Source organism: Alligator mississippiensis, chromosome 4 (genome assembly GCF_030867095.1).
Source record: "Alligator mississippiensis isolate rAllMis1 chromosome 4, rAllMis1, whole genome shotgun sequence".
Lineage (NCBI taxonomy): Eukaryota > Metazoa > Chordata > Crocodylia > Alligatoridae > Alligator > Alligator mississippiensis.
The window spans coordinates 4,390,001-4,412,294 of NC_081827.1; the positions used below are offsets into that span (position 1 = coordinate 4,390,001).

Below are 22,294 nucleotides of genomic sequence, written 5' to 3' on the forward strand. Positions count from 1 at the left end.
AGCTGTTTGAGTGTGTGCATGCCCATGCTAATCTTGCCTATTGATTTGTCCTCTTGTCACGCCCAAAGCCATCCTGAGGGTCACAGACCCTACGGGGGAAAGCACTGTATAAATGCAGAGCATTACCCGCAGAATAGCTTCGCCTTCCCGGGGGGCTCCTCCATTGTATGCATTGCACTTGCAGTGTTCGGCAAGCCCTAAGCCTGCTGGGTATCTTGCGTGGCAGGAGGAGAGTCTACCATCACTCCCTGACCATTGCCAGGTCAAACTCTCATCAGCATCAAATCAGCAGCCGCCTCAGGCCCTGCCCTGGATTTCCCAGCCCTCTTTCAGAGGCAGTGAAAGCAGGGAGGATGCAACGGGAGGGGAGAAAGCCAGGCTGAGCAGGCTTCCTTCTGCTCACCTCTGGGACCCAGCAACCCAAGGCCCCAGCGCTCCCCCTCCCCACACACACACCTCTTTGGAAAACAGCTGTGTCCCATTGCTGGCAGACAGGTATGTGGGAGCTCAGGGAGCAGCAATCTCCTGTGCTGCCAAAAGGCAAGGCTCACGCCCTGCTCTTGGTGCATGAGGACGTAAAGGGGTTGTCTCGGCTGAATGGAAGAGAATTGGTCTTGCCCCATTTGTTGAATAAAGCCCAGCACATGCAAGCTGCACAAAACCACACGTGGAAATGATGCATTAAGGAAGCAAGGCAAATGATTGCCTTTCCCCTAAACGTACAGCCCTGTGTGCATACATCGTGCTACTGTCTGTACTCAATGATCTCAGAGCCAGGAAACGGTTTCCTGTAGTGCGCACGTACGTACGTTTGGTGTTATCACACTTGCAGAAGCATAACTTTGGGTGGTACAACATTTCTCATACTTTTGCTGGTGGGAAAGGAGATGTTATACCTAGTAAAAGCCATGTTAAAGCCCCTTACGGGGACTTCAGAGAGGCACGTGCCCAGCCACAGCGCACCTCTGAATGCTGCCCCGTGTCCTGCGCTTGCTTGTCGTGCTGCTATCCAGAGTAAATCACTCGATGCGTCTTTTCTTTTCTTTTCTTTTCTTTTCTTTCTGCAGAGCTAGTCTTCCCGCAGGGAGCAAATATGTTTTACGGGATGAACAGCCAGTGCAGTACAGACCTCATCCTGCGAAGAAAGCCCTGTTTAATTTTCGGCCCATGGCCCGATGAGCACAAGAAGAGGAGGCGCCTACCCAGGCTCTTTCGAAGTGGCCGGAGCAGACGCAGACGCCTAAGTTTCTAAGGAGCTGCCGTGAATCCCATTGCCAGGCTGGGGGACACTGGGGCTGGGGGGTTGGGGTGCAGGCATGGGAGGGACAGGGTCAGGGGGGAAAGGGGAGCAGAGGGGAAAGGGGAGCATTTCTGTGCATGGGGGATGGTGTGGGAGGGACAGGGGGAAATGGGAGGGAGGCTTCTTTCAAGGGGGGACGGGGCTAGGGTTGTGCGATTGCAGAAAAGCAGACACCCGGGTGGGGGAAGAGGTGTGCCCCTTCCCCCTGCCCCCCCAGCCCTGCCGGTGCCCCTCACCCCCAGCCCACAGCCCTTTCCCACCCCCATGCCTCCTGGTGCTCCTCCCTCCTGGTCCTTGCCTTTTGTCCTGCCCCTCGGGATTGAAGAAGAGCTGGTCTGTGCCGGGCACTGTCGGATTCCCAAATCCCAGGTCCCTCAGGATCTGCTCTGCACTGCTCCTGGCTCCATGCCGTGGTGCCACCTGGATGAGGGCCATGAGCTAGTTGTGGCAGGGCTGGATGCGGTCAGCGATTCTGGCCGCGACGTCCCTGCCCCTGGCTCCGGGCAGGCCCCGCATCTCACGCGCCCGCTGGGGGCTGCGGACGACAGCTGGTCCCTCTGCTCCTCTCAGCAGGGAGTTGCCCGCAATGCCGCTGCGGCGTCTCCTCTTCTGCGTGCCTGGCCGGCCCTCCGCTGGCTCGCTGGCTGGCTCGGGGATGGCAGCAGGCCCTCCGCTGCACTTCCCCCCGCACACTCCTCCAGCGCAGCCAGGGCCTCGGATCTGTTCCCCAACTGCCCCGGGGCAGCTGTCTCTGCGGCAAGAGCTCTGGCCTGGAAGATGACCGTTCTCCACTGCCCAGCACCTGCTTCAGGGCATTTCCTCACAGCTTCTCCTCCGGGAGTCGTGTCCTGCAGAGAATGGAAGTAGCCATCCGTCGCTTCTTCAATTGCCCTGATGCCCCGCAGCCTGCTCCCCTGTGCCTGGAGCCCCCTCACCTGCCCTGCAGGGCCTCAAGCCGGGCACGGGGGGACAGGCAAGGGACCCCCGGCCCCCACGCTACCCCCCGACCTGAACCTTATGTTCACAGCATCGTTACAGACATCACAGGCATCCTCTGGCCCCGTGGGCAGGCTGTTCAAGACAGCAGACAGGTCACCGCTCCCCGTGCAGCTCTGTCTCATAAAAACACCCTTCCCCAGCTTCCACTGTCTGTACCTCCCCGACCAGACACCAAGCCAGCACGCCAGATAGATGAACTGAAAACAGATGTGGAGAAACAAAGAGGCAAAATCAGTCATTGCAAAATGCTTTTTGCAGTTCACCTGCCCGGACAGGACCACCGATGTCACAGAAAATAATGACCGAGTACAACGTGGAGCTGAGACACTGAAAACTGAGCTTGTGCAGGTGATCCCCTTGTGAGGGATGACATCCTTGCCGTCAGCAACCTCCCGGACAAGCCCCACCTGTGCGGGCTGCGGAGAGGGGCGACAGAGCCCCGCTGGAGACCGGACAGGAGCCGGAGGGGAGCGGGCGCTGCAGACGGGCTCTTCCTGCGGCCCAGAAACCTCGGGCTGAGGCCGGGGCAGGAGGGAAGAAGACCGGGGGGCAGAGCTCGGCGCGGCGCGGGGCGGGGCGGGGCGGGGAGACCCCACGGGCGGGGAACACGGGAGTGGGGAGGAAGCGGGGCTGGGGGCTGTCACGTGACCGCCCCGCCCTGGGGAAGAGGGGGCGGGGCGGGGGAAGAAGCAGGCTGCGCTGGTGCGCCCGCCTCAGCCCCGCCCGCCCGCCCGCGGCACCCCCCGCTCCCGCCCGCAGCCCCTGCCAGGCCCCGCCCCGCGGCACCCCCCGCGCGCTATGAATGTGTGTGTGTCTGAGACCTGACAACGAGAGCTAAGCTTGGTCCGGCTGTAAGCTGGGAGCATTGTCATCTGCATGCCATCTGCGAGGCTTGGGCTGCGGTGTAGGGGAGGAATGGAGCCGCGGATAGTGCCCCCTCGGCATTGGGGCAAAAATGGGCAGCCTTCCCCACCTAATTAACATCCTAATTAACATCCTAATTATGTAACAACAAGGTGTGCCCGGAGAGACAGGTGGGTGGTGTGCCCAGAGGCAGGCGGGGAAAGTAGCACCGTGGCTAGTCAGGTAGCCCCTCTCTGCCACACCCAGGTAGCCCACGAGCTTGACCATGTGACATAGTTTTATTGGGGTCTTTTCCAGCTTGTGCACAAACGAGTTTGGAAAAGCAGGAATCCAAAACATGGAGGAAGCGAAAAAGCACCGCCCCGACTTGCCGGTTGTACTGAAGAAGACAGAAAGCGAACAGCTGCTTGATGCGGTGCTAGAAACGGTGGAGGAGGTATTCGGTGAACGGCACACGTTGGACAAAAAGTGGCTCCTAAACACTACGCAGACTGCCAAGGAAGATCTCCATGATGAAGGGAATCTGAGGGAGCCTGGGAGAGGAAAGTCAGTAAAGCTAAGGAACTTGTTGAAAAAGGTTGAAGGCCATTTCAAGCACAGGAGCATGGGCAAGACTGTATTCTCAAGCTTCTTTTTAAAATAGGCTAAAAAGGCAAATTCTTCCAAGGCAGAAAAGTGCGGAAGTTTTTATAAAGCTGGAGCTCTGTTGACTTAGTTCAGCGCTCAGCACGTGTGCATCCCATTTCTGGGCTTGCTCATTGACCGTGGCCTGTTGTTGACCCAGCAAGTGCAGTAACCCCTTCACTAGCTGTCAGAACAGCGTCTGGCACCCCGAGGGCCCTTTACATCAGGGACAGTATCCCTTTCCTTTGACTCCCCCTAACCGCAGTGCTGGGTTCAGAGTCTGCTCCCTTCATGACTTCTTCCTACCTGCTCTGGGCCCAAGGGTCCTCCTTTCTCTAACAGGGAAAACTAATGGCCGTCCCAGCTGGTGCGCCAAATGGAGCAGGCTCCAGGGGTGGCCGTGATGCCCCGGGGGCCACGCGATCCCTGCCTGGCTCCAGCTCGAGGGTGCCCGTCCCTCCTTACTCACCCACCTCGTCTTTGATGGAGTTGTTTTATTGGGAGGGCTGCCCGCGGGTCCTAGACTGAGTCTCAATGGGTGTGTGTAGACAAAATGAAACTTCCCGTTTAGGTAGATGAAAATGCATTTGTGTTTGCATGACCCGGGATCTCCCACCCACCCTTTAAAGTCCATTTAGCGCCCTGGGCTAACACTACTCAGAGATGAGCTAACTTGCACCGCTTCCATGTCGTGCTGCTCCAAGTGTGGATTTTGTTCGTGCAAACAGCCAGAGACGCCCAAGACTTGTAACGAATCCCCTTCCCCACCAGGGGCTGCTGCTGCCAGGGATAGCCAGGTGGGGGCGCTGCGAGGTTGTTTTTTTTACCCCCTTTCGCTCCTCCCCCCTCCCCCGCCACAGTCCGCGTGTGGGGACCTGTCTGCTTGTTTGCTTATCCTGTTTCCTGAACAATAGTGTTACTTTTCAAACTGGTTGGGCAAAGAAATACCATGTTCTACCCCCCGTTAATTGTCCCCCCCCACCTATTGTCTATATCCTACCCCCCACCCCCACCACCACCCGTGTACCCTCCTGTCCTCCAGCCGGGCCTCTCCCGGTACCCGCCACCTGCTGGGACCCCTTGGGGCAGACTAGGGGCACCTTGGGGTGCCGTCCAGTCAGATCTGTCTTGGAAGAAAAAGACATTAACAGCCACACTCAGGCCTTTAGCAAGTCTTTATTGAGTCTTTAAAGTGCATTAATCGGGCTCCCAAGGGAGGTGGTGCTCTCCCCTACCCTGGGGGTCTTCAAGACACCTGCATCCAAGGACTTGGTGTCCTGGTCGTACAAGGCCACCAGGTTGGTTGGGCAAGACCTGCCCCTAGTGAACCCATGCTGGTTGCCCCTGAGCATAACCTCCCCTGCTGGCCCTTCCTGGACATGTGCTAGGATAATTCTTTCGAAAAGCTTCCCCAGGACCGAGGTCAGACTCGCAGGTCTATAGTTTCCTGGGTCCTCCTTCCTCCCTTTTTTGAAGATGGGGACCACACTGGCCCTTTTCCAGTCCTCCGGCACATCGTCCGAGTGCCAGGAGTGCTCGTAGAGCTGCGCCAGGGGCCCCGCAATGACCCCTGCTAGTTCCTTCAGCACCCTGGGGTGGAGATCATCAGGAACTGTGGATTTAAATACATCCAGTCCCTCCAGAAGTTCCCTGACAAGGTCCTCATTAACCCTTGGCCTGGGCGTGCCACCCACAGGGCCCTCGGGGGGGCCAGTGGGGGAGACATCTGGGTCCCTCCTCAGAAATACGGAGGCAAAGAAAGTGTTGAATATGTCAGCTTTACCGTCAGATGAGATGACCAGATTTCCTAGCGTGTCCTGCAGAGGCCCCACGTTACTTGGCACCTTCTTTTGCACCCCTATGTATTTGAAAAAGGACTTAATTAAAAGTATTAATTAAAAATTAAATAATAATAAAATTAAAATGTTCTGGTAACTGGCAAATACTAGAGCTCTGGCAAATTGAAGGCAAAAACAAAGGTGCTTGTGAGCTGGAAATGGGCTGCAGCACGATGCTGTGCTGCTCCCTCTCCTCCTCCGCCACAGGGTCCCGAGGACGAGGTGCACGCTCCACCGGGCTCTGCTCAGCTGTGGCAACAAGACGCAGGAGATGGAGCAGCCGCAGGGACTGCAGCACGGGGCAGCCACAGGCCTGGCCGCGGCTCCGCCCGGGTCACTCCCTGCACGGAGGGGACGAGATGCCCCTTCCCAACGCACCTCCCACGGCCGGGTCCCCTGCGCTGCACTAGCTCTGCTCCCGGCCGTGCCCGGCCTGCAGCCTCTTCCCCAGACATGCAGGCCCAGAGCCCAGGCTGCCTGGGGGGCCACGGACACCCCCGCTCTGCCCCTCTCCGTGGCACAGACCCAGACACTCGGCTCTCCTGGCACTCGGCCCTTGCAGCTGCCTGGACTGGGGGGACTAGGGACACCGGGGCTGGCTCAGAGAGGGAAGGTGTCTCCTTTGGGGATCCCTCAGGCCAGAGCCCCTCACACTTACCTTGGATGCAGGAGTCGGAGTAGCTGTTGCTCCCTGTGCGGGGAGGAAGGACAGGTGTTAGCCAGGTGTCCCCAGCCCCGTGACATCCTCCAGCACCATCCTGCACCTCCTACCCCAGGCTCATGAGAGCCAGGTGGGCATGAGGTGCTGCCAGCGCAGCCAGGAGACCCTTCACGCTCACCCTGTCCTGCACCGACAGTGCACGGGAGTGGGAGAGGGCTCCCTCCACAGCCACCTGACCCATGGCTGAAAACTGAGCAGGTAACCACACTCTGTCCCTGGCAACTGCAGGGAGGAGCTGGCTGGCAGGGACACGCAGACCAGACAGGAGACAATGCGATGCCCTCCTGGCTCCCCACCCCGTGCTGCTGGTGGCCAGGTGCCCCCCAATGCCCTCGTCAGTCACCCTCAGTGCCAGGGTCCCCCACGGCCTCCTGCTCACACATGCCTGCTCACACTCACCCCTGCTCTGGTTGTAGCGGTGCTGCAGGGTGACCAGGTTCATGTCAAATCCCCTCTGCCAGCCCTGCAAGATCACGGTTTCCCCGTCCCGGAAGCCTGGGTCGACGGCCCCCTGCACCCAGTCCCTACACGGCTCCTGTCTCCGCGTCTCGCTGTCGTAGTGGAGAATTTGCTGGTCATCCACGTAGCCCACGGCAGTGAAGGTGGGCACATCCAAGCCATGATTCGACACCCCCATGTAGAAATGTCAGTAGGAGTGGGCGCTTGTGGGAGAGTGATAGAGGTCAGCACTATTTGGGGCAGATACCAGTGTCCTCGGGTGCTTGCTGTGCCCTCCCGGAGGGGCCGCAGAGAGGGGACACGGGGCAGTGCCAGGCTGGAGTGGAGGCACAGAACAGACCGAGTGGTGGGGCCAAGAGGAGAGGACCAAGCTGGCTGGGTGTGGGGCAGGGGCCCGGGAGGAGAGACAGGACCGACCCAGCAGGGCACAGGCCTGGCCTGGAGGGGCCACACACCGTGTCCCACAGCCCAGTCATGCTATCCCACACCCTCCAGCCCAGGAACAAGCCCTGCACAGCCCAGGCACTTGGCCCACCCTGCTCCTGGGGAGCCCTCATGCACCCGAGTCAGGGCCTGGGCCTGGGCTCAGCCCCGCTCAAGCCTCGATCCTGCTGCGCGGTCGGGGCTGGGGCCAGAGGGGCCCTGCAGAGCAGACGAGGGTCTGGCTGGACAAGCGGCTTCTCCTCGACTTGCATCCATCTGCCCTCCCCGTCAGAGGCAGCAGGTCCTCTCTTCCCACTCACCAGCAGCTCCCCAGGCAGGAACAGCCATGCTGGGAGAGGGGAGGGTGCTGCGTGCAAGTCCATGGGGTGCTGCGCCCAGGGGTGGCTTCAGGGAACGGGCAGCGCTGTCCTACCCCTGGCCTGGCTGTGCCCACACTGCCTACATCCGGACCCTGGCTCTGTCCTACCCCCGGCCCAGGACAGGCGCTGCCACTCACTGGCGCTGGTTCCTGTCACGGCCGCAGCGCCCACGAGCAGCAGCAAGACCAGCAGCTGGGAGCCTGGCGCCACCTTCGCAGCAGCTTCGTGCGGCGCTTCTGCCCGTTGTGCACAGACACTGCGGGGGAAAGCCCGCTCTGACCTGCTGGGAAGAAAGCCCTGGGGCATTTCCCTAGTACAAGCTACTATTACAGCAGAGGCCAGCAGCAGCAAGCTTCCCTGGGGCTGAGCTGCAAGCTAAATCGGGAAACACCTCCACAGCGCAAGAGCCACTGGACCAGCCGCGGCGTGGCTTCCAGCCACGTGAACCCGGGGTCTGAGCCCGAGCGGCCGCTCTGGCTCTGGGAGCTGCTGCAGGAAGAGCTCCAGGGCAGGAGCGCTGAGAGGAGTGCACGGCCAGCACCTGGACTGCCCCGGGAGTGGTGCAGGTAGCACGTTGCACATTCTTCCACTGCAAAGAATTGTCAGTGCAGACAAGGTTTAACAGGGGGTGATTGGTCCAGGATGTGACTGGCGTCAAAACAGATGCCCACAAAATTTAACACACCTGCTCTAAGTGGCAATGAACTCCAATTAGCCACAAGTGTTCCCTGGCAAAGTGTTCACTTGGATACTCCACTGGTACTCGATGCAGGACAAGAGCCTTGTCTTGCCACCAGCCCATCTCCGGCCTTTCCTCCCTTGTTGGGGCTCGGGCCTTCCCGGCTTCCGCCCCTCCCTATAGCTGGGCCCTTAGCCAAGGCCCATTGTCCTGGACCTGGCTCCCGGACAAGCGGGAGGGTCCTGCTCCTCCACTCAGGGTCTGACCGATGCCATGCTTAGGTTCAGGGGGAATTTTTTATCCCGTCGTCAGACTGGTATGGGCTGGGAGGCTTTTGCCTTCCTCTGAAACAGGAGCATGGCCTCTTCCTGGGATCTCAAGAGTATATATTGACAACCATTTTTTCTGAGCTGCTCAAATGCTGATTGCAATTAGTGCTAGCTCAAGTTTGGAGCAGTCACATCTCGAAGCTAAAAGCTTTCTGTGACTTCACGCCCCTCCCCCTGCACAGCTGTGACTTGCACTAGAGCAGGGCTCAGCAACCCCCGGCACGTGTGCCGAGCATGGCACACACGGCCATTTTGCTCAGCACACCACTGCCAGCCCTGGCTCTCAGCAGCTGCTGCCAGCCACGGAGCCCCGGCTGCTCCCAGCAGGCGGCTGGGAGGCTGCAAGCCCTGCTGCAAGCAGACCAGGCTCCCTGGGCCGGCTGCAGCTGGGACGCTGCAAACAGCTGCTCTGGGCTCCGGCATGTGGGCACTCCAACACCTTCCAAGGCAGACATTGTGGGTTTTTTGGCACTCTGGCCAAAAAACATTGCCTCCCCCTGCGCTAGAGGGTTGCAAGCAGGGGCCTGACCAGGAGCTACAGCTGTGAGCTGCCCCTACAGGGCTGATGGGCCAGGACCCCTGCTCTAGGTAGGGGGTGAGAGAGGGGGGGCGTGGGAGGTGAATGTGAAGCTGGGAGGGGGAGACCTACTGGGATGGGGTGGGTAATGATATGGGAGATGGAAAGGAAATGGGGGGAGGGGGATGCTGGGTGGTGACGTTAAAGCAATCACAGAAGGATAAAGTAAAACCAAGTTAAAAAGAAATAAGGAGGTAAATTAAAGAAGGGCTCGTATTTTCAGATTGGATTGGGGTGTGGTGGGTGCTGGCTGTGCTTCCTGGGGGGGCTGGGAACGGTGAAGGAAGGTGCATTTGGGGCAGCTCCTGCCCCTGCCCTGGGGAGGAAGCCCCAGCTCATGGAGACCTGACCCAGTCCCCTACCTTCCCCAGTCCCCACTCCCGGACCCATCCATGCCCTGAGACCCAGCCAGCTGGCATGCACTCTGCAGGCTGTTTGTCTGGGGCTGCACCCCTGGGGAGGGGAGATCGCAGCCGTGGGGCTGAGGGGAGGACATGGCTTGATGCCTGAACCCCGCCCCCACCCCCGGCAGCAGACTTCAAGGGCTGGAAAGCTCGTCCACCAAGAACAGGAGGGTGAGGAAGGGGACACGGCGTCCTGGTGTACCAGAGTCGGAGCAGGCTCTTGCTCAGCCTGGGCTCTGTCCCCTTGGGCTTACGCTTCCACCTGTTGCAACAAGGGGAGTTTGGTGCGATTGGACCAGTGGCCCCGAACTTCTGTTTGGATTACCGTGATCCATAGAGGAGGGTCAAGGTGACTGGAGAATTCACTCCAAACTCCAGACTGAACGAGCTGCTATTCGGGGCTTGGCCCCTGGAGGGGATACAAGGCGGCACAGGAGGAGGACAAGCATCTGGGCATCCAAGAGCTGGGGTGAGCTGACCCTGCCAGCCCTGCAGGGAGTCAAAGGCTGCTATTAATCCCCCCTCAGTCTTCTGCCCAGGTCCCCGAGCCTCTCCTCGCCAGTCCTGTCCCCCAGCCCCCGACCATTTTCATTGACTTCCACTGGGCTCTCTCCAAAGTGTCCACATCCTTTCTTTAGTGGTGGGCCAACCTGGACACAGGACTCCAGACGTGGCCTCACCGGTGCTGACCAGAGGGGAAGAATCACTTCCCTTGACCTGCTGGCAATGCTCCTACCGATGCAGTCCATAAGACACGTTCCCAAGACTCCTGTGACTTGGATGACTACACAGTCCGGTGGGTGGCGCATGGGCTAGAGGGTCACACCCAGAGAGTCGTAGTGGATGGGTCGGTATCGACCTGGAAGGGTGTGGGCAGTGGGGTCCCGCAGGGCTCGGTCCTTCGACCGATACTCTTCAATGTCTTCATCAGCGACTTGGACGAGGGAGTGAAGTGTGTTCTGTCCAAGTTTGCAGATGACACAAAACTGTGGGGAGAAGTGGACACGCCGGAGGGCAGGGAACAGCTGCAGGCAGACCTGGACAGGTTGCACAAGTGGGCAGAAAACAACAGGATGCAGTTCAACAAGGAGAAATGCAAAGTGCTGCACCTAGGGAGGAAAAATGTCCAGCACACCTACAGCCTAGGGAATGACCTGCTGGGGGGCACGGAAGTGGAGAGGGATGTTGGAATCCTAGTGGACTCCAAGATGAACATGAGCCGGCAATGTGACGAAGCCATCAGAAAAGCCAATGGCACTTTATCGTGCATCAGCAGATGCATGACGAATAGATCCAGGGAGGTGATACTTCCCCTCTATCGGGCGCTGGTCAGACCGCAGTTGGAGTACTGCGTGCAATTCTGGGCGCCGCACTTCAAGAGGGATGCGGATAACCTGGAGAGGGTCCAGAGAAGGGCCACTCGTATGGTCAAGGGCCTGCAGACCAAGCCCTACGAGGAGAGACTAGAGAAACTGGACCTTTTCAGCCTCCGCAAGAGAAGGTTGAGAGGCGACCTTGTGGCTGCCTATAAGTTCATCACGGGGGCACAGAAGGGAATTGGTGAGGTTTTATTCACCAAGGCGCCCCCGGGGGTTACAAGAAACAATGGCCACAAGCTAGCAGAGAGCAGATTTAGACTGGACATTAGGAAGAACTTCTTCACAGTTCGAGTGGCCAAGGTCTGGAACGGGCTCCCAAGGGAGGTGGTGCTCTCCCCTACCCTGGGGGTCTTCAAGAGGAGGTTAGATGAGCATCTAGCTGGGGTCATCTAGACCCAGCACTCTTTCCTGCCTATGCAGGGGGTCGGACTCGATGATCCATTGAGGTCCCTTCCGACCCTAGCATCTATGAATAGCTGGGTTTTACTTGCATGCTCAGGGCCAAACCAATCGCTGGGTTTGGGACAGGATGGCAGGTGCTTCAGATCAGACTTGTAATTGTCCCATGTATTATTATTTTTGTCTTCCTCTGCAGCGTGGGGCAGGTCCCGTCCTTAGGCTGCTTCTGGTGTATTTTACCTAACACGCTCCCTGCCACAGCACAGCGGTTGCAGCACATGTGTAGCGCAGACAAGGCCAGGGCTTGGCTTCTCCAGCAGAAACCTCCCAGATTCCCCCCCACCCCGGGCAACAGACTGTCGTGGGCCAGGTCTTGAAGGGACCTGATCCCACCTTCATTTCGTCCCTGCACCAGGTGTGGCAGGAGGGTCGGGTTAAGCCAAGCTGACCAGCAGTGCTGGTGTCCCCTCTGACAACGCCGGCTTGGCTTTCTGGGTAAGTTAGACACACATGCACAACAACATTATGGGTGGGAAATAAAACCATCAAGATCAATTAACAATTTCTTTGCCTCAATTTTTCTGAGCAGGGACCAGGTCATCCCCCCACCAGGATCCCCCATGCACCCCAGGGAGGCACAGCCAGGCCCAAGGTCAGTGAGGATCTAGTCAGGGAACTTCTGGAGGGGCTGGACGTGTTCAAATCAGCAGGTCCTGATGCTCTCCCCCCCAGGGTGCTGAGGGGATTGGCAGGGGTCCTTGCGGGACCCCTGGCACGGCTTTATGAGCACTCGTGGTCTGACGAGGTGCCAGAGGACTGGAAAAGGACCTATGTGGTCCCCATTTTCAAGAAAAGGAGAAGGAAGACCCAGGAAACTACAGGCCTGTTAGTCTTACCTCGGTCCTGGGGAAGGTCTTTGAGAGAATTGTCCAGGAGCACGTCTGCGAGGGGCAAGCAGGGGAGGTCATGCTTAGGGGCAACCAACACGGGTTCATTCGAGGCAGGTGCTGTCAGACCAACCTGGTGGCCTTCTACGACCAGGTCACAGAGCCCTGGATGCAGGTGTGCAGAAAGACGACGTCCACTGCAACTTTAGGAAGGCCTTTGACACGGTCTCTGACCCCATTCTCATTAAGAAATTAGGTGACTGTGGTGTCGATGCCTACACGGTCAGATGGGTCACAAATTGGCTGGAGGGCCGCACTCAGAGAGCGGTGGTGGACGGGTCATTTTTGACCTGGAGGGATGTGGGCAGTGGGTCCCCCAGGGCTCGGTCCTCGGGCCCGCGCTGTTCAACATCTTCATCAGCGACTTGGACGAGGGGGTGAAAAGCTCCCTGTTCAAATGTGTGGATGACACTAAGATGTGGGGAGAAGTGGGCACGCTAGAAGGGAGGGACAGGTTACAGGGGTGGGAGGATGAGAATAAGATGGGATTCAACACTGACAAGTGCAAGGTGCTGCACCGGGGGAGGAAGGACCAGCAGCACACCTACAGGCTGGGGAACTCCCTTCTCGCCAGCGCGGAGGCAGAAAAGGATCTTGGAGTCATTATAGACTCCAGAATGAACATGGGCCGACAGTGTGGGGACGCAGTTAGAAAGGCCAACCGCACCTTGTCGTGCACGCAAAGGTGCACTTCACTTACAGTGCGGATGGTCGCAGTGCAGGAAGATAACTTGCTTGAATTACAGTTGCAAAATAAACAGGGATGAGATCTCTTGCGAACCGCACCGAACCGAACCAAGATGAGTCGTCAAAGCACGACTCCACGAGCGCTTATCACGGGGGTACGTCAATATAATCACGATGACGGGAAGGGATTAGAGACTGATCAGGCCCCTAAATTCTCCTCCAAGACACACACGCGGAGTTTGCTAGGCTCCGCAACGCGCTTAGAGTTCCCCACGAGATGGTAGTGGAGACCTCCAACTTGGGCGGAAACTGCTCTAACCCATTCTACGGCTAGCGAGCCAATTGCCAGCCGCCACGTAGGAATAATTTAGAACTGACCAATGGTGGGACACTAACTTGCATACGAATGGCGGGAACTCTTTTACACCGGGGATTTCTCTCTGCAGCTGAGAAATCCACCGTGCAAAGAAAGCTCCACGTGGCGGGACAATTCCACTGTGCCGAGGCACTAAAAATCATTGGGTTATGACACCTACAAGCCAATTCTCTCAATCTCAAAGCAAATCTGAAAATATCTTTCTACAGCCATAAGCTATTTCTACATTTGTACGATTCTGGACTTGCATTTGTACTTGAGCGATTTTCCCTCTTAAAGCTTGTGCTTTCTCCGTTGTTTGGCCGTGCAGGTTTCCTTCAGCTGCAATTTCGTTCCCTAGATTTTGGAGCTGGGAAGAGACAAGCTCGTGGCCATCTCCTCGCATTTCAGTTTCTAAACGCTGCAGCGTCTCTTCCATGTAGTCAAGCACCCGCTCGTCATCCGTAATCTTCATCACCACCTTCAAGTCCCCGCGGCCAGCCAGGAGCTCCTTAACGCTTTGTGTTCCTGCTTCTCCAATATGATTGCTAAATAAACTGAAGAGAAAGGAAACAGCGATCAGGTCCCAGCTGACAAGGGGATTCGACCATAAGACAGCCACAGAAAGTCCCCTGTCCATCACGGGGTTGCGTTATCCGATGAGAGCCACTGTTTCTCTGTCGGATCCCAGGCATGCGGTTGCTTGTCCCACACTGTCTCCCTCTCCTTTGGGTCTGCGCTGTGTGTACCCTTCCCCCATACACTGGATGCTGAACATATTAATACACTGGGTTTCCTGTGACTGAGTGTAGGAAAGGAAGGCACGAGAGGGGATTCTTCACTGCAAATAAGCACAAAGAAAAGGGCCCGGGGCAGGTTTGGAAAGGAAAGGACAAGCGGAGCAGAGGCAGCGAATGCTGGATTCGTGAGCAGGACGCGGCATTCCAGCCCAGCAAAGAGGCAGAGGACGGGGCAGCGACCCGGCTACTAACAGAGCAGCTTACTTGAGCTCCTGGAGCGTGCGGTTCTTCTGTAAACTCCGAGCCAGGCTTTCTGCACCTTTCCTCCCAACGCCGTTATCGCACAGATCAAGACTCTTCAGGCTGCGGTTCTTCTCCAGCGCTGTCCCTACATGGCTAGCCCCGGTGGGTCCTAGCTGGTTGCCTACTAGCCTAGAGCGGAGACAAGTCCCTCAGCATTATCATTCCTCACCGCCCTGGCCTCGAGTCCAGGAGGAACCGTCTGTGCTGCGCGGAGCTTGCCATCCGGTTGTTCCTGCGGACACGCAGCGTACAAAACTACTACGAAGGTGCCTTTCCTCCAATGCCAGCAGCTTTTCAAACGTCAAAGAGAGCGCTACGAGTGCATGCACATCACAGCAGCAGGGAGGACTCCAGCCACGACCAGGAACCGAATGTGCCGGCCAGGAACTAGGACTCAAAATATAATGGCTCCTGCATCTGGTTTAAAAATGTGCAGGGCCTCACCCTTTCAAATATGAATGGTGTCAGAGCCAGTCAGTGCAATAGGATCAAGCCCTCTTACCTGCCTCAACCCTGCTAGAGAGCAGGCAGAAGTCAGCGCCCATTGAAAGCAGTGGAAACACCAAGGAAAGCAGCGGTTAGAAAAGTTTGGGCATGTTGTCACCAGAGGAGCTCCCGGCACAGCAGCACGCACGGCCCTGCCCTCCCCGAGGTGCCTGGCCAGTTCGGTGGCATCTCTGCTCCTCAGCGTGGTCACTTCGGGCCACATCTAACACTCGTCCCTGGCCCATAGTGGGGAGCAGACTCTGATCAAGTCCTTTTCTGTCTTTGAGCCGAGTCCCCCCCTTCCCCCGCAGCGTGCCCCCCTGCCTGGTCCCAGGTGTTGTCCTCACCATCGACAGGAGGACGCAGACCCCTGCCCCTTATACTGGGCTCCTCTCCTAGCATCCCCCCAACAACTTCCCATCCCCACACCCTCTTTCTGCTACCGAGACCAGGAAGCGCCCTGCAGGATAGGGACCCCACCCCAGCAGACCTCCATCCTTTCTGCCTCGCACTCCCGCCCGCAGCGTGCCCAGCCCCTAGAAGGACGAGACCACGGCGCAGGGCGGAGCAGGTGCAGCCCCAGGACGCCACGAGACTTTACAGCCACGCACCAGCACCTCGCCCGCCTGTTGGCTCTTCCCATTCGGTTCCTGTTCACAGTCCTCAGGCCGGGCCCTGCCCTGGGGGCACCACTCACCTGCGACAGAAAAACAGACGGGGATGTGGAGAACAACACGTCATTGGTAACAGAACCCACGATGAACATACACGAAAGGCGAATGGCGATTGGTGAAGAAGCCTCCAGAAGCTTCCAGGATTTGGTCAAAGTCCGCTCATTGACCGAAGAAAAGGAGTCAAGGTCTTAGACGTGCGCTCGTAGCAAGAAGTCACGTAAATGAACGAAATGCTTAGGTGAGTCCATACTAAGGAAGCAAACAGTCAACAGAGACGCAGCTTGAGATGGGAGGAGAAACGGGTGGGACAGAAGGCGGGACAGAGGTGGAGTCAAGTGTTAACAAGTCTAAACCAAAGTGTACACATGCAGGAAAAATCTCTTGTTCGGGGCTGCTCCCCGTACTCTGTCGGCGTGGGAGCTTGCCCGAAGCCGTCTCCATTCTAATAAAAAGCTGCTGCGAGCAATGTGCGCTGGTGTTTGCTCCCTGCTCTGCTCTGGCTAACGAGGAACAGGATCCACAGGGAATCGGACCGTCGTCTCCCTAGTTGTTGGGCGCCGCGTGGAGTCAAGGTCTAACATTTAGCGACTGAATAATTGGTCGGTCTGGTCAACCAAGCAGACAGGTCCCGGCCTGATTGCCGAGGAGGGAGGGGCGAGGATCGAGGAGTAAAAGAGGGTGTAAATGACCACACAGCGCCACCTACTGGCAGAGGCTGGAACGCAGCGCCCCTCCTGGCCAAGGGGATTAACTACAAGTCTTTGGAGTCTGGCTGTTCGCACCAACAAAATCCACAGTTGGAGCGGCGTAACAGGAAAGCGATGCACATTAAAACATCTCCCAGAAGTTTTACTTTAAGGGGCTAAATGGACTTGAAAGTGGCGGGAAATCCCAGGTTGTGCAAACACAAACACAGTTGTGTCGATGTAAACGGGAAATTTTGTTCAGTCTACACACGCCCCGAGATGCCCACAAGCTGCATGAGAGCCTATCAGAGGCAGAGCTGACCCCTAGTGAACTACCATACACTATCCCAGGATTACTTTGTTTCTGAGACAGGGTCTTCTAATTTCTTGTGTTGGAAAGAGAATGCTGTATGCACCACTCTCACATCCCCCACCGCTTTCCCATAACAATACCAAACGTTACCAGAACTGACCCGACATCTTTACAGCTCCTTATCACGGAAGAAAACTGCTCCAAGCCTTCGTCCCCCAGCTCACATCCTTGGAGGTCGATCGTATCTAGAGCGGGTTGATCCAAACAATATTGCAGGGCTCCAGCCTCCGCAGCGCTGAGGGCAACATTACGCAGGGTGATGGTCTTCAGAGGGCGAGACACTTCTTCAGCCAGAGAATGATCGTGCAGCTGAAAAAGGCAATGGAAAACCTTCAGCGTGTCTGTTGGACTAAGCCCTGCGGCAATCCAGCGTTGAAACCAGTCCAGAAGGATGCGTCGTGCCGGGTCACGGAGGGGACCTGCAGCATGCAGGAGGCTTTCAATACTGCTGTAAGGCAGAAGGGCCATGTAGAAAAGGACAAAATTCTGCATTTCTGCCCTATGAGTGCAGGCTATATAGATCTTCATGGCATTCAGGCATACTGCCAGCACCTCTCTGGACTGGGTTTCCAGAACAACATGCAAGGCAGCAAACATCTCTCTTACCCCATTGTGGCGGTAGGAGAAGACTTCACCACTTCCATTTGCCTTATAAATGAACTTGGAAAAATACTTTGAGAGAAGCTTTGGATCAATCTGCCATTTGTTGAGGTCGGCTTGCTTTATTTTTCGGACACCGAATATCAGATGCTTAAAGGACATATTTGCCAGTCGACGGATAACATCTTTAATACTCTCTGGAAGTCTCAGCAGTGCTACACGACTAGATCCATCCGAGTCGATGTTAATGCAACAACTTCCTTCTTGTCCCAACATACCGGCTTGGCCAACACTTGGTCCTCCGTTAGCACAACTGCTTGGACTGTGCCTCAAGGAATCACAGAGTATATTAATTTGCACAGGAAAAGCATATAGTGCCAACAACTGGCTTTCTCCTCTAGACTCAGAGCTCCATTTCTCTATCTGTTTATGTGATGTATTGAAGTAATCCTTAATATCGGCAGCACTAAATTCAGGGATCACAACCAAATAACGAAAATGCCCGCTAATTCCACTCACTGAATGACCCCGAGCAGTAACTAACACATCTGCGTTACGGAGAAGATCCCCGGCAATGATTTTGTACACCAATATCTTTATGTCAAAGGCGGTATCCATCCCATCGGTTTCCCCGCCGCTGGGGAACTGGAGGCAGGTCAGATCGTACCGGAACTCATTCAGCACGTCAAGAATAATTAATACTTTTTCATGACTGTTTTGATCACTCAGGACTGAAAGCAGCTGTTCGCACTTCTGTTCCAGAAGCGCTTTCACGCTGACGGGCGTCTTGATGGAGTTCAAGCCACTGAATGATATAGTAGTCACATGGCTATAGGCCATCTTGCTTTCTCCTGAAGCCCAGTTTTCCAAGAGCTGTTGAGAGATGGCACTTATCCCTGTCCTCGCAGAGCCAAGCAGTAACATCCGCTCAGATCGCAGCTCCTGGGCAGTGAATAGCTCACGTGACGATACGGGGCTCAGAAACTCCTGGCTTCTGTAAACATAGTCGTGGATCTCTCCACGCGTGTGCACCACCTTCCCTTTTATAACAACCCAGATGTGACCCGACTGTCTCTTCCAAAAGACAAATTGTTGAATGCAAGTAGCAGGTTTGGGAAGTCTCTGGACTCCTTCACGGCAGCGCGCACAGATTTCTACAAAACAATAAAATTCAAGTAAGTGCCCGACGCGTGAACAGAAATGGGATTCCTCTATCCCAGCAGCCACCACCAGCAACCTCTATGGTTAAGGCAGGGAAACCATCCCCATCCTAATCCCGTTCTCCTGTCTCAGCACCTTCACGACTCCTGGCCGTCAAAGGGGAACACTTCATGCTTGGCTTTCTACTTGAAGAGGACTTTTTCTAAAGGGTCATTTTCCAGTTAATGCTAAGAGAGGGGAGAGGAGGGGGTGGAAAACCAGCCCGCTTGGAAAAGAAAAATCCGACCAAACCAATCAGCCCGGACAGATTGGTTTCAGAGCACTACTTGGATATTCCTCCTTCCTATGCACAAAGTAATTACAAGGAGGGCCTTTTGTGAAGTAGAAATATATTGAAAAAGCCTCAAAACCCCCACTTTTCCAGCACCCAGCCCTCATGGTGGATGTGGTGTTGCAAGAGAACGGAGAGGACACAAAGCCTTCCACCAGGAGGCAGCACGGACTTGTGGAAGTGTGCGCGCTCTCCCTCCCTCATGCATGCTTCGTTATATATGGATGCGAGTATATGATGCACAGATCTGGAAAGCGTGTGCAAGATATATGTTCACAGCTAAAAAAACTACGGGGCCTGGGCCCTTAGGTCCCATTAACAACCTTGGAATATGATGCAACACTTGCGGTGCGAAAGTAAGTGACTTTTGCCTTTAATGAGACTGGTGAGCAGCCCTCATTCTCCAGTTCCTTAATGATCCCCCAAGACACAGCAGTGACAGACCACGTTATTATAACCACACAACCATCAGCTTCCCTTCACGGACTGGGAAGATCTCCTTTTCTCTGGTACGCCTTTCAACACTTATTCAGATGCGCACACGCTTTTTATAGCAAGAGGCGCTTTCCATCACCGAGTCTGATGTCAAGCGAGATGCCGGGGGCTTCCAGGAGTGGTCCTGCAGACACTACGCAGTGCGTCCTAACTTCCCAGCCCACCAACGGGAACGCTGTCTTTATGCAAAAGGTAGAGAGAGCATCGCTCCCGATTCCACTTCCCTGGTTTTTTCTTTTTCCTGCTCTTCCATTTTCTATAATAAAAAGCAATCCCACATACCGTCAATATAAAAATGACAATCACAGCTATTGTCCATGCACGTTCTGTCTTTGTGTTTTCCTGTTCGGTTACATCTGAAAAATGGTTAAAAAAGAAGTGGAAACAGGTTTTCTGTCACCATTTCTGGCTTGTGCGGCTGCCCAGAGGGCCAGAGACCTGGCGGTGGGGCAATTAAGCAGTGCCAGAGCCAGACTGCAGCCCTGTGGCCACACGCTCCAGACCCAGCCTGCCCGCCCGCCCCGCGCTTAGTCCCACATTCAAGTTACGGGTTTGGGAGAAGCGGGGAGGGGAAGGGAGGGCAGGGCGAGGAGCAGGGAGACAGTATCACCAACTGCGCTTTCAAAGCTGGACTGAGCCGGGGCCACGAACCCTCCTCCTAAACACTACTAGGAAGTGGACAACAACGGCCCAGCTCTTACGCTTTGTGTTTAGGCCAGGAAGAGCAGCTCTCTCCAAAGCACAAGCTCCTCTGTAGAGAGCCAGGCTTGTTCGATTAGCCTCCCCGGAGGGGTGGAAGAGCACGTTTCCCAAGGCAGGCTTGCATCTCAGACGTACCTGACACGTTAAGTTGGACGATTACTGCAACACATGGGCTATTATAATTGGGGAAAAAGTAACCATGGTAGGTTCCCGTATCGTTCTGGGTTGTATTTTTCAGCAACAAAGATGCATTGCCATTGTCAATCTCCTCGGGAAAGACCTCGGTTCGCCCACGAAATCTCTTTGCCTGGCTCTCAAGGTCATCCTTGCCATCTGTGTAGGCATGCATCACTTCAGGTGAATGCAAATGCACCGCTTCAGTCTGCCAGTTCAGAGTAGCTCCTAAAGGGTCCACAGCTGCATCTGGAACAACAAGGGGCAGAAGCACACCATGGTGCGCAGGCGCTGTAATGCTGATGAACTCCCTTCTACACCCGGGTCCCGTGCTCGGGATGGGCGCGCTCCCTAGAAAGGAATGAGTCAAAGACAGGACATTAGCACGCAGCTTGATCCGGCACCACCGACCTGAGCTGGAACCGGGCAAAGAGGACAGGGCTCGTGCTGCAGCGCCCCATGAACGTACCTCACATTCACTTTGATCTTAACTGGCCCCAGAACCCGCCCCAACACGGCAACAGTCTGCGAGGCAAAACCAGTCAGGGATGAATAAAGCTTCCCCAAGTGCAGCTTTGCACTTCATATCACTGCATTTCATCCCATCTCTCGTGCCCAGGCACCCAGTTCCCAGACCCGAGGCAGCCCTCGGGAAATGCCAATGCTTATGCAAGTCTTAAATAAGTGCGCAGTAACAACTGTGCCGCCCTCCAGTCGTGGAGATGCAGCCTCTGTGTTTCTCTTGTGAATCATGCGTGCACACCTCACAGTGCCAACATTGTGTGGCACCCCTGAAAGGGCTGCAGACATCTCAGGGAGCCACGGCCCCTGGTTCAGGATCACTGGCATAGATCAACCGCGTTTCCCTTGTCTAGCTCTCACGAGAGAAAGCCATGGGGTTAGGCTGGGGTGGTCGATCTCTACGGGTAACTCACGCTGCACTGCATCCCGTTTCCATCTGCATGTCTGTAGTCATTCCCTTTCCAACTTCCATGGCTTTGCACGCCCTTGGCATCGAACTAACCAGCCTGTAGCTGCCTAGGATGGCTCTTGCCCGATCGCACCCCGCCACCCTCCTTACACACAGCCCCCTCCCTCCACGTGTTACTCTCCCACTGGGCGGCACCGTCCTGGCTCAGACTGGTGACAAAGCCTTGCTGCCAGCCCTGCCGTGTCCGGAGCCACCTCTGCCTATCAGCGCTCGCCTGCATCCGTCCCGTCCGGTGCAAACTAAAACCCGACTTCGCCTGCCCTGGCCCACACACCGCGTGCCCCCCTGGCGCTGCCGCCCGCCCCGAGGAGCTCGTGGGGAACCCGCTCCCCCCACTTGCCAAGCGGCCCGGAAAGACGCGGAGCACCGGGTCCTGCCGTCTGCACACATCCATCAGCCGCCTCCCCCCCCCGCTTCCCGCCAGCGGAGCAGGACCCTTGGACGCACCTTTCTGCGCTGCGGCAGCCGCGGTGCCAGGGCCGGAGGCTCCCGCTGCGCCCGGCGCTCCCGCACCCGCTCTCCAGCCCGGGGGTGCGCACCCCGCGCACTGCGCCCCAACACACACACCGCCCCCCGCCTGACGTCACGGCCCGCCCGGGCCCAACGCCGTGGTCGCGGGGGGGGGGCAGCACGTGGCGGTCTGCCCGGGGGCGCTCGGCGCTGCACACCCGGCGGGGGGGGGGGGGGCTGCTCTCGCCCCTTGCACTGGGGGCGGGGGCGGCTGACGGCACTGCAGCCCCGAGGCCCGCGCACCAGTGGGCCCGATCCGGCTTCCCCGGGGCCGCCTGCGCGTGTGGCCCCGTGCTCCCCGCACCCCGCGTCCCCCCACATCCGGGCCGCGGCCCCGTGGCGGCACCCCCGCGCTGCCACCCCGCGCCCCGCCCCGCCCCGCTCGGACACGATGCTCCAGTGTGGCCCCTTTCGACTCCACCGTCCACGAGTCTATGAAACAGCGCTTCGGGTGACTCGTGTCCGCCAGCGCGTAACGCCCGATGCGACGCCCCCGGTACGCAGCTCAGTGCACCTAAGTGCTGAAACGTGAGCCTGGTTCGCCCTTTCAAAGATGCGGAAAATCCATGAATACACCTATGTTTGTACAGCCACAGTTATTGTATTACACAGCCTCGGCGGGGCGGGGCGGGGAGCACGGCGGCGGGTGCAGCCGGATCGGGCCCCCTGGTGCGGGACGGGGGCGACGGGCTGCACAGGACCCC

At 57.0% G+C, this 22,294-nt stretch overlaps 2 protein-coding genes and 1 long non-coding RNA gene across 5 annotated transcripts in view; 1 reads left to right on the plus strand and 2 right to left on the minus strand.

Moving 5' to 3' along the window:
* The window catches only part of LOC132249937 (uncharacterized), a 7,125-nt gene extending 5,838 nt beyond the window's left edge, over positions 1-1,287 (plus strand). For both annotated transcript variants that reach the window (XR_009461467.1, XR_009461468.1), the window contains exon 3: positions 1,068-1,287. This is a non-coding gene — a long non-coding RNA (uncharacterized LOC132249937). The remainder of the gene's footprint in view (positions 1-1,067) is intronic.
* LOC132249889 (major histocompatibility complex class I-related gene protein-like) overlaps positions 1-9,522 on the minus strand; it is a 22,080-nt gene extending 12,558 nt beyond the window's left edge. The window contains exons 1-3 of the mRNA XM_059725548.1: positions 6,395-9,522; positions 6,284-6,316; positions 4,848-4,910 (exon numbers count right to left, since the gene is read on the minus strand). Coding sequence (XP_059581531.1) covers positions 4,848-4,910; positions 6,284-6,316; positions 6,395-6,983 — 685 coding nt within the window. The 5' untranslated portion in view covers positions 6,984-9,522. The remainder of the gene's footprint in view (positions 1-4,847; positions 4,911-6,283; positions 6,317-6,394) is intronic.
* A 3,977-nt stretch (positions 9,523-13,499) lies between these two features.
* LOC132249934 (leucine-rich repeat-containing protein 74B-like) lies at positions 13,500-20,595 on the minus strand. Of its 2 annotated transcripts, XR_009461465.1 has the most exons (6): positions 20,051-20,595; positions 19,496-19,569; positions 16,727-18,380; positions 15,591-15,816; positions 14,369-14,536; positions 13,500-13,921 (listed from the first exon to the last, which is right to left on the minus strand). XR_009461465.1 is itself a non-coding variant. In XM_059725699.1 (5 exons), the coding sequence occupies exons 3-5, from the start codon at positions 15,632-15,634 to the stop codon at positions 13,564-13,566; spliced, it is 570 nt and encodes a 189-aa protein (XP_059581682.1). In that variant the 5' UTR covers positions 15,635-18,380; positions 19,496-19,569; positions 20,051-20,595; the 3' UTR covers positions 13,500-13,563. The 2 variants fall into 2 exon arrangements, 1 of the variants encoding a protein (XP_059581682.1); XM_059725699.1 differs by having other exon boundaries at positions 15,591-18,380.
* Between the last annotated feature and the right edge of the window lie 1,699 nt (positions 20,596-22,294).